The sequence below is a fragment of the Anas platyrhynchos genome, chromosome 1, assembly GCF_047663525.1.
Source record: "Anas platyrhynchos isolate ZD024472 breed Pekin duck chromosome 1, IASCAAS_PekinDuck_T2T, whole genome shotgun sequence".
NCBI classification, from domain to species: domain Eukaryota; kingdom Metazoa; phylum Chordata; class Aves; order Anseriformes; family Anatidae; genus Anas; species Anas platyrhynchos.
Window position 1 is genome coordinate 122,115,307 of NC_092587.1, and position 14,487 is coordinate 122,129,793.

Below are 14,487 nucleotides of genomic sequence, written 5' to 3' on the forward strand. Positions count from 1 at the left end.
AAAAACAACCCAACACCACAAACACAAAAACCAAAAATCCCTTTTACAAGTGTTAAAACAAGATTGTTTGCTTTTGCTCCAGCTCTGCAGGTCTCTGTAAGTTAGATTCCATCACGGAGCCGTCATGTAGATAAACTCCTGGTCACCAGAGCCATCAATTATCACATGAGCACAACACATTTCCACACAGCAATGCCAAAATATTATGGCTGTTTGTACTTCAGTAGCACAGGTTCCTCATGAAGGTTCTGAATGCGATTTACAGAGACTTTGCTATATGATTTGGAGATTTTTAAGGTACAAGAATACTGTTACAAAAATACATTTATTTTCTTAAATACAACCACACATTTAAAGTAAAATAAAATACTCAAAATGAAGCATAACTAGTAACTAGAGTCTCAATCCAATTGTCAGATTTGACAATTTATGGAACATTTTGGGCTGTGTGTCAATATTAAGTCTTTCCCATAAGTCGAAAGGGAAAAAATTCTGAGGTCAAGAAAACGTTTACCAAATTTCACTAATAGCATTTATATCACCATCCCAACTTTGGCAATGAAACCATGCCAAAACACATGCAGAGGTGTGTCACTGAGGGCAAAACACACCCTGACAGAGAATAATTTAATAGCAAACGGCATCCTACTTTGTATCCTTACTTTATGCTTTTCAAATGCCTGTGACGATGGTAGTACTCAAGGGAATATGATGCCAAGTTGCCATAATTGAGTTTAATCACATTCTTTTTTATCTATTCAGAATTCTAGCAGGTCATGCTTTTAATCCTATAATCTGCTTTTTCTTACATCAATCTGTAAGTTCTCAGACACTGCGTTAGAAAATCAAGAAGCTTAACAGATGAGAAGACTTTTTTTTATACATATATTCTTTACCAGCTGAGTGACAGCCTCTTATAATTTCAGGCTTCCAAGATTTAGTGTAATAGAAAATAAGAAAACTGAGACGTGGGTAATTCAGACAGTGAATAAAAACTAAGGCACTACAGAAGAGCCGTATCAAATGCCTGTAATGAAGCAACATGTCTGGGTCCCTACACCAGACCAGGTTTTAAAACAGGCATAATATGGCCAGGAGACACTACCAGATTTTGTATGCAAAACGCCCAATTTTCATAACTTTTTACAAAGTAATCTCTAGTCATCACCACAGATCCCCTAAAGTGAGAACTGCTTTCATGGCAGGTAAACAGGCAAGGATCATTTCAAAACATTGAGAACTCTGATTGTTTGTATCTTTTTTTTTGCATCCATTTTGGTGTAAACACACACAACCCATGGCCATCTGCCATAGGGCATAGCAGGCAGAAGACTGGTCCTCAACAGTAAGATTACGATTCTGGGCAAAAGGAAGGATAGAACAGAGTATTAAGAAAGGGACTACTTGGCGTGTTTTGATAATGGAAACATACACCAAACACCAGTCTCCACTCTCCTTCTGATGCAAAACTGGGCTACTTCTCCAAAGTATTTATGCATTGGCACATCACTGACGTTACACCAACACCGAGCTATTAACAAAAGCAACAAGGTGCTTACATCTTTTGAAACAGCAAATTTTGTAAGAGACTTCAGGACGAGGATACTAACCAGGAAATTTCCCATACGGTGATGGCTACCACCATTGTGATTCCTTAGAACCCCATTTGTTGTGTGCAACCCCAGTTCACGAAGGCTGGCAAGAGGCATTATTCAGCAGCTGGGGAGTACAAGCTGAAATACTCCACATGCTTTGTAATATCAACAGGCATCCGTCCATCCCTATCACCTGTGTTTTAGGCATTTTACCCCTTGCTTTCTACATGGTATTAGTGTGGGATAAAGATAAAATAGGGAGAGTACACACAGACATTGAACATTACGAAATTCAATTGAAAAGCTATATTGAGTATTTTGGACAGAGTATCATATGCCAGGCATCACAATATTTTTTTTTTGTATTTATTTGTGCTGTTTTGTGAATAAGCTCTTAATACATTGTTTGAAATTTGTACACAATTCAAATACATCTCATGAAAATGGGAATGACATCAATTTTCTTAGGCAAGTCACAATATTCTCAAAAGTTTTATTGAGCAGTAAGAACAGTCATGCTTAGGCTATTTAGCGTCGTACAAAAAACAGCACAGTATGTTGCTTGCTCCTAAACGTATCAAAAAACTACCACACGCACGTAGTAATCTTCCTCATTTTCCCCTTACGGCAGAGTGCAAAAGACACAGGAGTCATGTTCTGATGGCCTGCCAACAGGCAGAAAGAATAGATGGAGTATTAAGTCCAAAGACCTGGAGGGATTCCAATGTCTCTTTTGTGTAAGCTGTTGAATATTTAATGCCTTAGGTAACTTGAAATTATATGCATACTATCTCGTTGTGCTTCTGCGTGAACCTCCTGGAACTTTCTTTACCCTCTTGCACCAGGGGCTTCAATTCTCTCCAGAGCTCTGAGTCCAGAAGATACATTTTCTGCCATCACCATTTCCCCCTTGTGAACTGGATCGGTCTCTTCGACAGAATGTAGGCGATCTGCCTAGGATACTCTAATTAAGGCCAATAAACAATAAGACAGCTGTTAACTTTAAGAGGTTTGTAGAAAATAAAATTATTAATAGAAAGGTATTGGGAATAGATCCTTAAAATATGATTAATGCCACTTACTTATACCAGCTCCCAAGAGGATGAATACATTCCTTTACAAAGCCTACAGTTACAAAAGATGCAGGGAGTGAACTGTCAGTAAACTGTTCTTGGGACAAAAAATATAGGAATGGGGCAAGAAATTTTGTTAAACATATTACAAGGGATGCTGGAAGAAAACTGCTCAGACAACTGCTTAAAAAAAGTGCTTGCACATCTTAGTCAAAATTGTGCTTAAGGCAGAAAGAGAATGAGGAAGGAACTACAAAAATTCGATCCCAAATTCCAAAAGCAGAGGAAGAAGTGTTTCCCTGCCTAGCTCAACAAGCCAACTCAGCGTCAGCAAGAAACTATCACTGATTCTTTAGATTCCAACATACAGCCATGGTATGTAAATGTAATTTATTTTGGACTCAAAATCCTAACCTAGAAAGCCAAAGAGCAGTTTTTTATATTCACTTTATACTTTTCTCCCCAGAAGTCATATGGGAATACTGATGTTGGAGTAGATGAAAGAAGTATTTGAAATGTTCTGAATATTTTGTCTGAATGCTGAATATTACTTCCTGTACATTTTCTTCATTTGCATTTAGTCAACATTCAGTGCTAGATGTCGCTGTCTTTCCTGCCCAAAACCAGCTGTAAGGAATGTTTTGAGTCAGTGTGCATGACAGTTTTGATTGTTGAGACATTTTAATATAAATCTGATGCATTTCTATCAGATTTGAATCTACCTCATATTCCCCCTGTCCCCTAAATAGATAGTTCACCCTACTCTTCCAGGGGGTGGAAAATAAAGGAGTGTGAAATGCTGTGACCTGTAAAGACTGAAAGTAATAAGAAGCATGCAATACACACCTGCTTGAGATACCTTCCCTTCTTCAGCAATGTTTGTCTTGTCTTTCTTCCAAGTCAGGTTCAGATGGATTTCAAGGAACTCCTGCTTTTCTACATGGTCTGCATCCTTCTCAGTAAATTCATTACCACCATGCCCTTCTGTGGCTCTTTTATTCCAGGTGTTATTGCAGTTCAATGTCATTCACCAAGGGCTTTAATTCCACCACATCATCCAACTCCATCTAATGGCAGAAATGTGTGGTGCACATGTGCATGCACAGGTGTGAAGAAAAAAATGAGGGACAAAGATTTTCTCTTTTCCTTTTTTGCCATTTACATGACTCCTGCAGTTTCACTCCCTGTGTTCAGTGTTGGTCACTATTTTACCCTCACTTTTGCTTCTACTTTATCATGTCCCCAAAAAACTTTTGGTATCAAAGATTTATTTATTTATTTTTAATTCATGTTTCTACAGTTCCCCCTCTACAAAAGCTTTGAGAAAATGATGATCTTATTTAGAAGTATCCCACGTGACTTATCTGCACACTGCAGCAAAGGCCAGCTAGGGAGACCATTTTCAAAATATGCAGTATATATTAAAATATCAGGGAGAAGGAGAAATAGATGTACAGAAATGGTGCTACACGCATCCCTATCCAAGTCGACTTCTTCAAAAGCTTTATTCAAGTGGCCAGTATTACAGGGACACGGGAATTAGTGGGTTGTTGCTGATTAGTGTAACAGCGCTGGCATAAGCACATGCTGAAGGAGTTAAAGGAGGCAATTTAAGATGACCACTCTGAAACTGAGAATAATATTAGTGTTATTTCAAACTGGATGTGGGCATATGAAGGGATATACTAAAGAAAAAAAAAATCTCAAGAGGAAAATTTCACAGTGCCCTAGGTTATGTTCTGATTAATTTTATGCAACAGGCATTTTAATAGAGTGGGTTCAATCCAAAAAAAGTGTGAAGTTTTGTTCAAAACATAATCTATTCACGCATAATTCATCTTCTATGAAGTTAGGCTTGAAAAATTCATCATATAATTTCACTTCAAATTGTTCTGCAGTCCATGAAATCTATATTCTTCTTTTATCATGTTTGGAACTGTTCATTCTAAAAAATCCAGCATTTCCAACTTTCCTTGGGGATATAGCGGGAAAAAAAAAACTCAAGAAATTATTTAATGAGCAATGACAAAGACACAACACTGGGTCCTGATGAGGAATAAATGCACTTCAATAAAAAACATCCTGAAAATATGCATAGGAATTTCATGATAAAAAAGTATGATTACCTATCTGAAGTTGGTTGTCAACATAATTAACACACGTTTTCATCACAAAAGAGTAGTCTCTTCCACACAAGAAATTGAATGAACTCTCCGATGAGTATTGCTTCCAGCATTTCAAATAAATGAAAAGGAACATCAATAATGATGGTTCAGTGTATTGCTTCTGAGCTCCTCTGAATGCTTTTGCAATTTATTTCTGATTTTAGTAGGATTTGCTAAAGTTCTTTGAGTTGTTCTTGCAAGGGTTGTTTTCAGTTTACAGTTACCTGATAATTCAGAACTTCCTTTCAGAGATACAATTTTATCTATCGTTTCAGGCAAGTGAACTTGTCAACCGAGTTCAACAGATACTATTTACTTTCACAACACAAACCTATATACTTAAGATTGTCTACTGGACACCATCAGATTTACAAGAAACATTTAAGCTGAACAAGGTCACACTTATTTTAAATCCAACACGATACATTAGGTTATTACAGATTCATTCATGACAGTTCTTGGGCATGTCTTGTGAAAACCTTCATTGACTCCTGTTAACTTCAAAGGCATCCAACAGCCCCAGTGTGAAGAGTTCCCTCTCCTCTCCAACACTTCAAATACTACCTCAGAATTGAAATAAGAATCCAAGCTGTCCAAATGTATAACCTTTTATCATACACTCCGCTTCCGATACTGACCTGTAACAACAGCAGTATGCTCATCTCCACATGATATATGTACAGGCTTGTCATTTTTGAACCAGAATTTGCTAGGAACGTTTTCTGCAAAGCTGCTTTTTCCAAACGTGAAAACAGCACCTGATTCTAAAACATAAAAAAGAAAAAAAAGTCAATTTTAGTGAATATAATTTTTTCCTAAGACATTTTAAAATAGCCGTTTCCTATTAATTACTAGATGCATAAAGCAAAAAGAACTCTGACAAACTGTCCCCAAAAAGTACGCTCAAAAGCTCATCCTGAAAGCAGGTCGAGACGAAGAATTCTCACTTACTTGAATTCAAACAGGTTTTCCAAATTGGATTAGAGAGAGACACACACACACTGTAAAGAGGTGACAGGCTCCAAACTGACCACTCCTCCTCACTCATCTGAATAGATACATGTGCTCTAAAAATGACCCCCTAAAAACAAAATCCTCAGCCTTCAAAACACGGGATGCAACAACTGTCCTTGTTCGTAAGACTGCAATATAAAAAAGCCCAAAGAAAAGCACCCCACAACGAAACCCAGACGGCTCTTTCTCCCTTATAACCAGTTTTCTCAATTCTTCCCACTTCGAACAGCGCCAGCCCCGTTGTTTTAAAACGCACCACGCTAACTATTCCCCCACCCTTTGCTCAAGCATCTTGTCAAGCACTTGGCTCGGCACAGAAAATACTCGCTCTATGGGGAATAAATGAACTTACAAGTTAAACCATTCGCCAAAACGCCATGCAGTGTGTGGCAAAGCCAAATTAGGCCTCTTATTTAAAGATGTCAAACCTCGTGCTTTACTGGGGGGAGAGGGGGAGAAGAGTAACTATTATTTGCTTTTTTTTTTAACGTATAGGCTATGGTAACACACAGAGGAACGCTAGGCTGCTTCTGTAGAAGTATATAGGATTTAATAATACCACTGCTTTCACTGAAAATGTACACACTGAAACGCTTCGTTGGCATTGACGGTTTGCACCCAGCTCCAAAACCCACGGCTCTCTCTTGCCCTGTACATCTGATACTCCTTTTGGAGTGAAAGTTTCCGATATTAGTAGCGAGATGCAATTTCGTGCACCACACGCATTCACAGATTTGCATTTACTGCTCCTTCATTTTTATTTATTTTTTTAACTTTTTAACTAATGGGCACATATATAAACATATATATTCCCGGATATCAGGAGGAGGAGCCCTCCCCAGCCCAGCAGCGGGCCGAAGGGAAGCGGCTGTGTGTCCGTGTGTCCGCCCGCCCCCGCTAGCACTCACCGGGCACCGTCAGCTCGGGCTCCCCGGCGGGCTCGGGCTCGGGCTCGGCCATGGCGGCGGGCAGGCGGCGCTCGGCCCCGCGCCCCATGCGAGCGGAAGTAAACAGCGGGGCCTGCCACGGGCAACGGGACCGGCACCGCCCCGCACCGCCCCGCACCGCCCCGCACCGCCCCGCACAGCCCCCGGGGCGCCCCCTGATGGCTGGCGGGGGAGTGCAGGCTGCCCAGGGCCGCTTGTGGAGGTCCCCAAGGAGGAGCCCCCCCCAGCTCTCTGGGCAGCCTGTGCCAGGGCTCCTCACCCACACAGCACAGAAGTGCTGCCTGCTGCTCAGGGGGAGCCTCCTGGGCTCCACTTTGTGCCCGCTGCCTCTCGTCCTGGCACCGGACACCACTGAAAAGAGCCTTGGTGTGTCCTCTTTGCACCTTCCCTTCAGGGACGTTTCAGTCTTCCTCCTGTGGCTTGTCCCTGCCACTCGCTCCTGAAGCAGACATCTTCGTGTGGGGGCTCCCAACATCTTTTGTGTGGGGCCTTGGGCTCCCAAACCTGTCCCCTAATAGCCCCACTTCCTTCGCTGAGTCTCCTGAGCTGCTATCCCTCAGCCACATACGCAGAATATAACTCAAAATCTTTATTTTGCCACCCCTAGGGCACTCCTGTCCTAAGAGCGTCTGTTTCTCTTTGATGGCTTGTGAGGCTTCTCCAAGCTGTCCCTCTGAAGTCTTCTGACTGGGTATTCAAGCAGGCATTTCATCTTCCATTCAGCCAGTGATACCTAGATAACAACAGCTGTCCTGCAGACTCTTCTGCCCTTGCACTGTCTCTGAGTTTTTTTGGAAAAAGGTCTGCCCATTCCTTGACTGTAGTACTCACGTTTTGTAGGGAGCAACTGCAATGTCCTTCCTGTCAGGCACCCACCCAGCCCCTCTCCAGGGCACAAGTGAAACATTTCTTGGCTGTAGTGCCCACCACATGGCACAAAGGACCGCAGTTGTAATCTAAAGCAGACAGCAAGGGCATTGGGTTGGGATTTCCATATTCCAGGCCCTGGCATTTAAAATGCAACCATAAGAGCGCATGGGTTGAGACACGCTGGTGTAGAGAAGATAATGTAGTGTCAATCTGTACTGATAGAGAGAAAAGGAGCTTAGGATAAAGGAGTTATATTGATATTGTCACCCAATATGAGTATCAGCCTAGCTGGTCTATTAAGCAATATGTCTTATGTGAGTTTTTCAAGCCTGCACCTTGTGAATACCACTGGAATTACAATTGCTGTAATTGGATTGAATGTGTTGCTTTCTCTTTTTTTTTTTTCCTTTCCCAGTTCTTAATGCTTCAAATCATCAGCTAAAATGGTCTTAAACCAAAGATGGCGTTTAAAGCAATGATGTTCCCCCTGCACACCCTAACACCCTAATGACTAACAATATTCCTCAAATTATTCAGCATTGAAGGTTTTTATGGCAAAGTCCCTCAGATGCCTTTTTATTGGTGTTAGTTAGTGAGCAAGATGATAACACATTCAGCTCATGAATATTGCTTTTATTTTCACATTTGAGGAGCAATGAGGAAATCTGTCCCTTTTACTCCATGATATTATTAATATAACTTTGCCATATTGTTGTACTTTGTTGAGGGAATAAGTTAATTTTAAGGTCTGAAAGACAACCCCTTTGTGAAGGTAAACCCGATGCAATCCTTGAAAACTCAGGAGAGCTCCAAGTTTATATTAATTACATTAGTCATGACTGACTAAGCATGGTAAGCTGTGATTGTACCATGAGAAATGTGTTGTAATCAGGCATCACAGCTTGAGTGTGAATCTTCGATATTTAACGAATGTATGTGTATGTTTTCTGATTCCCAGTATTGGTGCTGATTTTCTCTGAAAAGAAAGAACTGTTAGTAACAAAACAAAACAACAAAAAAAGGGCAGTTTGGACCCTGTTCTTCTTCTGACCATGTACTCGGAAGCTGACTGCTGCTGCCTCTCAAGAAAGGAGGTGTCAAGGGTCAGTCTCCTGCCAGCTCAGAGAGGAGACAGGCTTTCAGTAATCTTTCTTCATCAGCCTACACATGCCCTCCTAACCTGAGGCACAGACCTGCCACCCTTTGGGTATGCAGATCTCATTGTCCCTTCTGGAGAGGAGATCAGCACTTGTGCCACCATGAGGAGCCACCACCAGCCACCTCTCCGCAAGATGTGGGAGGCTCATCTCATGTGCAAGTAGCCCCATAGAGTTGGCCACACCAGAGCTGCCTGGTGCCAGGGCTGGGGCTGTCCCGTTGCCACCAGCTGCCTTGCTCCTGGTGGGGTTTTGGGATGGGTCCTGGCTGCCTACCAACCCCATAGGGAGCCCCATAGCCTCAGTCCCCAGAAGCTGCCCTGCTCTTCTTGTGCCATGACAGTTATTCCTTCGCTTTTTTGTTTCTGTTAGGACGTGTTCCTGCACAGATATTTGACAAACATGAAATTGCTACAATATGCTATTGACGCAAGCTGTAATATGATGGTCCCAGACAGAAGAGCACAAGCTCTGAGTTGTGCAATGGACCCTGTGAAAAGCCTTTATCTGTAGAATTTTAGCTAACCAAGGAAAAGATTCAATATGAGCCCTGACCAGGCCCGGCCCAGGCTGGAAAAATTGAAGATAAGATTGTCTGTTCTTCATAGTATCCTCATTTGCACAGTGGCTGCTTCACACAACTGCATTTCTGTTAACTTTGATTGCAGGACGGAGAGAAATCTACTGTGAAAGGAAGATGCTTTTTAATTTGAGGAGCTTTTTCCAAATTAAAAAATTAACATGGAACAACAAGCATCTGCTGCGACATTTTTGGTAAGTTAATCCTTTTCTTTTGTCTGGCATTCAGTGACATTTAATCAGAAAACTGGAGACAAAAGTAATTGAATTATGTGGAGGAGTGAGAGAAATAGGGTTCTGCTAGCATTTTTAGTGCCCTTTTGCCTTCTCAGGCAGCAAGCTTTGAGTCTTCATGAGACTGGAGGATTTTTCCTTTTTATGTTTTGTGAAATCTTGTTAATTCTTTCCATGGGATTTAGCTTCAAAACCAAGAAAAAAACATTTCTTCTTGAGTTCAGTGTGCACCACAGGTACTGTAAATGATAAAGATCTAAATAAAGCATGGGAAATCCTTATGTGTTTAGACAATTATCATGATCAATACTGGGAGGGGAGGGGGGAGTGTGGATTATCTCCTTGAAGCTGCAAGGTGAATCAGCTTCAGAGCTGGTTTTTTGTTATTATTATTTCTGTGTACATTTGAGGCACGTAGGAAAAGCATTATGTGATATGGGATTCAAAGTTAACCAAGGAGACACATCTGCGTAACCTCACTTAGATTCTTTCTTCAACCACATCAAGTTGCCCCTCCCCTATGGCTTCAGAAAAGTACCTCTACGACACTGTTTCAGTAAGCTTGTCACATCTCAAGAATCAAGTTAAAATTAAAGGCCTGACACTTAATGCCACATCTATCTATTTTTGTGTTGGTGTCAATATGAATAATATTCATGGCATTTGTAACAAATGATTAGTGTTAGAAAGCAATATACCGGAATTTCATATAAACAGAAATCCTAGTGTGCAATGGCATTTTCATGTATAATTTCTACGTTACAAGAAATGAAACAAACCTTTTCTGAATTCTTTGGTTTATTTGTGACAGTTTTAGAGTTGTCCTGAAGCCTGGGTGATAATTTCTTCAATGGATTTATGGATTTTCACTGCTGGTAATCAGTGGGAACTTTCTCTGTTTAGCAGCAATGATAGAAAAGCAGGTGTGAAAAACAACTGTGGTAAACCCAGTAAACCTGGTTTTCAAAAATCATCCAATTTATTAAGCTCCCTGTATAATGCTGTCTTTTTTTTTTTTTTTTTTTTTTTTTTTTTACACTATATCATAACATTGGCATAAACTATCAATCATCACTATCTTATGAACATTACAAGTTAAGCACATCATGGTTGATACCACAAGATAACATAATATATTTCAATCTATATGCTAGTAATCCAAAGTAATTTCTATCCCTGCTCGGAAAGAAATGTGCAGCTGCTTGACCTTGCATTTCTGCCTGTTACATTTTAACTCTGGTTTGTTGTCTCATGCCCCTTAACTGCAATTCATTTGACCACTTCTGCCTTTGTTTCTGAGGTTGGGGACAAGGGAAGAGAACACATTTCTGAAGGTCATAGCAGTAAAGCAGAATCATTTTGGGAACACATTGATCAGGAAGGGATCCATAGTCCAACTTGCTTGTAGTTTGACAACAGCTGATCAGGTCAGCTATGTCTTTGCTTAGCCAAGTCTTGAAAATCTCCAAGGATGGTAATACCAGATCCTTTCTGGATAAACAATTTTAGTGCTTCACTGTCTACTAATGCAGAAGTTAGTGATAGGTACTACTCAATACACTTTTTAGCGGTGCCAAGTGGTAAAACAAGACCTGTGAACAGATGTTGCTGCTTGAGAGGTTCAGACTAGGCAATCTCTGTAACTCCCTTCAAGCAATTGTAGGTTGCCATTAGAAACTCAGGGAGCAGCAGCACTGAAGGCTGAAAACAGAATCATCCATTCATCTGGATGCATTTAAGTCCATGAGGGACTGACAGGATTCGTCCCAGGGTACTCAAAGAGCTGTTTGGTGTCATCACGAGACCTGTCTCAATTATTTTTCTATGGTTTTGGGAATCTGGAGAGGTCCCAGTTGACTGGAAGCTGGCAAATGTTGTCCCAATTTTCAAGAATGGCAAGAAAGGAGAACTTGGTAATTACAGGCCTGTGAGTCTCACTTCACAACTTGCTAATGTTATGGAGAAGATTATTCTGGGAATTACTGAAAAACACTTGAACGGCAGTGCAGTCATTGGTCATAGCCATCAAAGGTTCACAGGTTTGATTTTTGGGTGGTCCTTTGTGGACCTGATGACCTTTGTGGGTTCTTTCCAACTTGGCATGTTCTGTTAAGTGGAAATGATGCAGCAAAGGAGAATAGTGACCAAGCAGCAAGTGAGTGCAGAGATGTTAAAACAGCATGAGTATTTTTTCATTCCCCCAAACTGGACACAGCAGCGAATCCCTCTTCTGAAAAAATATTTTTAAAAGGTCACATTCATGAAACTGCAGAATGCACAGAAACTTCAGAATGCACATATTGAAGTCATATACCTTCATTTGAATATCAAGATATAGCCTCAGTATTCCCAGGACTGGATTTCAGTAGCATACCTTGGCAGCCTGTTTTTCAAGCAATGGTGGAAGCTACCTGATGCATAAATGCCCAACCTTTCTTCTAATGCCAGGCATATTCTATTCTAAAGTTATCAAAGACAGAAGTACAAGAGACCATTTTGCTAGCTCGGTAATATCCACTTCAGTTTCAAAAATGTGGCATTTGGGCACTTGCTAACTTTTCCTGAGTTGTTTACTTCAGTTTGGAGGCAGGAATAGAAACAGAAAGATAACACTTAGAGAAAAACATGCAACTTCATTTTACTAATGATTGTAGTGGCATGAACACTAGTCTTTATGTCTTGGAAATGTGCATTATTATTTTTAATGTTACTGACAAACACGTATTACTGAAGTTGTGCATACAATTCGGATTGCATTTCACTTGAGAATCAGTTTTCAGCAACACTGTAAGAAAATACATGGGCAACATCTCTCTAAACTTAGAAAGCAAGAAATCCATTCCCTTATCTGAACAGTGCTCCATAGAAGTGCACCCCTTCTGCAGTCTGAGGACCTGTGCAGAGACAGATCGTACACACTGATGGGAACCTTTGTGGTGCTTTATGCTCAGCTAGCTTAGTGGTGGATCCTCTGGCAGTCTGCATAATCTCTGGAGCACATTACCCTGATATATGACAGCATGTACTGAGCTCCAGCAAAATTAACCACCAGGGCATCTGTATTTCATGTGCTACTTCTTCCTATATTCTCCATGCTCCTGCTGTTACACATAATCCTTTTCACTGTGAAAAAAGTCTTCTTAATAATGGTGGTGGTATAATGTCTATCTAAAGAACTCTTAAGGGTGTCCGGAAAGAAAAGACACAACATTCAATTAAAGGAAAAAATTCTGCTACATGATTTGAAAAGTCTTGCAATTTGTACTGCGATGTCAAATTAACAGTAATAATGTTTAGTACTATTAGTTTAAGAGACGCCGTCTTCCCTGTCCAGTTTCAATTTGAGCCTATACAACAGAATTCTGCCCAAAAAGCCCATTCCTTCAGATTTAACCAACACCAAAATCTTTAGAAGCCACATAGGCCTATCTACTACCTGAGCTTTTATTTGTCAGAATTAATTAATTTATTCAACAGAATTAATCTACTACCTGAGCTTTTATTCATCAGTATATTATCAATATACGGCATGGTGGCATGTCGTGCCAGCGTGACAGAAGTTATTGAGACCAGTTAAGGCAGTCCATCAAGCTGATCCAGCTGGGTCAAACGAGGGGAGCAAGAGAGATCTCAGCTACTTGTTCATTGACTTTAACACGAGTACAATTTTGTGTCAAATGCCAAACGTATATTTTTTTGTTCTTTTGACACAGGCGTGGGCCACCAGCTCAAATGAATGTAAGCCTGAAAGGTCGCGACCTCCTTACTCTACAGAACTACACAGCTGATGAACTGAAGCATTTGCTGTGGATGGCTTCAGATTTGAAACACAGGATAAAGCACAAAGGAGAGGTAAAATCCTCCAGCTGACATTTAGGTCACTCAGATGTTGAAATAAATATCGTTTTGAAAGATATTGGGAATTGGCAATTTAGCTGGCTTGTCCGAAACATCATCATCTAAGCTCTTTAATACTGTGAACCACATACTGCAGATCAAAGAACATTCCTTTAAAATGTTCAGAGATATTCTTTCAGAAGACTTTGCAATGAAAAAGTTAAGCAGTGTTGCATGGCTGGCCCTATTATTGGCCAATCCCATCCATTTACACATGGTGTGTATGCAGCACTAAGTGTAGGAAATAGAAGACAGTTCCCTGTATTGAATGGGAATAAAATTAGTAACAGTTCTCCTTAATGGGAGATCAATTTGGGTGCCGAAATGCAGTGTCTTTGTGCCCCTATAATTAGATCTTTCTCTTTAACCTTTTCTGTTGCTAGATGTTCTTGAAGGGCAGAGGAATAAAGTTATGTGTTTTTGTTTTTGTTTTTTAAAAAAAAGTTTTTAATTTTCTAATGCTGAATTAAAATGTGAAAGAAGTATTTTTACAGTGAAAAATTGATAATGACTATAAAATTGAAATGCCTTCAACTCCTGTTTTCTAGTACTTACCTTTAATGCAAGGAAAAGCTTTGGCCATGATTTTTGAGAAGAGAAGTACAAGAACGAGATTATCTGCAGAAACAGGTATATCAGAGCAATGGCACAGCCACGTTTTATTTGAAATTGTGTACTGTGAGTATTACACTGAAAAACACCAGATAATTTTGTATCTAGCATTTTTTAATTAAGAGACACTTAATGTTTTAAAACAAAAATAGGAAAAGAATGGTAGCTAATGGTGTTTCACCTGGCATATTAATGGCCACTGAAATTTCACCAGATCATTCCAACACATGATAGACCAGAAATAAAGCAACAGGTTAAAGTGAACGTTTCTGATGTAAGTTCTCACCAATATGCACAGTTCCCAACATAAATTTCAGTAGGCATCACAAATTACATCTTGTGGA

General features: G+C 40.2%; 2 protein-coding genes across 2 annotated transcripts in view; one reads left to right on the forward strand and one right to left on the reverse strand.

Annotated features, from left to right (window-relative positions):
* Positions 1-6,931, reverse strand: part of LOC101793936 (uncharacterized) — a 57,086-nt gene extending 50,155 nt beyond the window's left edge. The window contains exons 1-2 of the mRNA XM_072027668.1: positions 6,756-6,931; positions 5,472-5,597 (exon numbers count right to left, since the gene is read on the reverse strand). Coding sequence (XP_071883769.1) covers positions 5,472-5,597; positions 6,756-6,843 — 214 coding nt within the window. The 5' untranslated portion in view covers positions 6,844-6,931. The remainder of the gene's footprint in view (positions 1-5,471; positions 5,598-6,755) is intronic.
* Positions 6,932-7,082: 151 nt separating this feature from the next.
* Positions 7,083-14,487, forward strand: part of OTC (ornithine transcarbamylase) — a 30,171-nt gene continuing 22,766 nt past the window's right edge. The window contains exons 1-3 of the mRNA XM_005014311.6: positions 7,083-9,595; positions 13,348-13,486; positions 14,080-14,161. Coding sequence (XP_005014368.3) covers positions 9,519-9,595; positions 13,348-13,486; positions 14,080-14,161 — 298 coding nt within the window. The 5' untranslated portion in view covers positions 7,083-9,518. The remainder of the gene's footprint in view (positions 9,596-13,347; positions 13,487-14,079; positions 14,162-14,487) is intronic.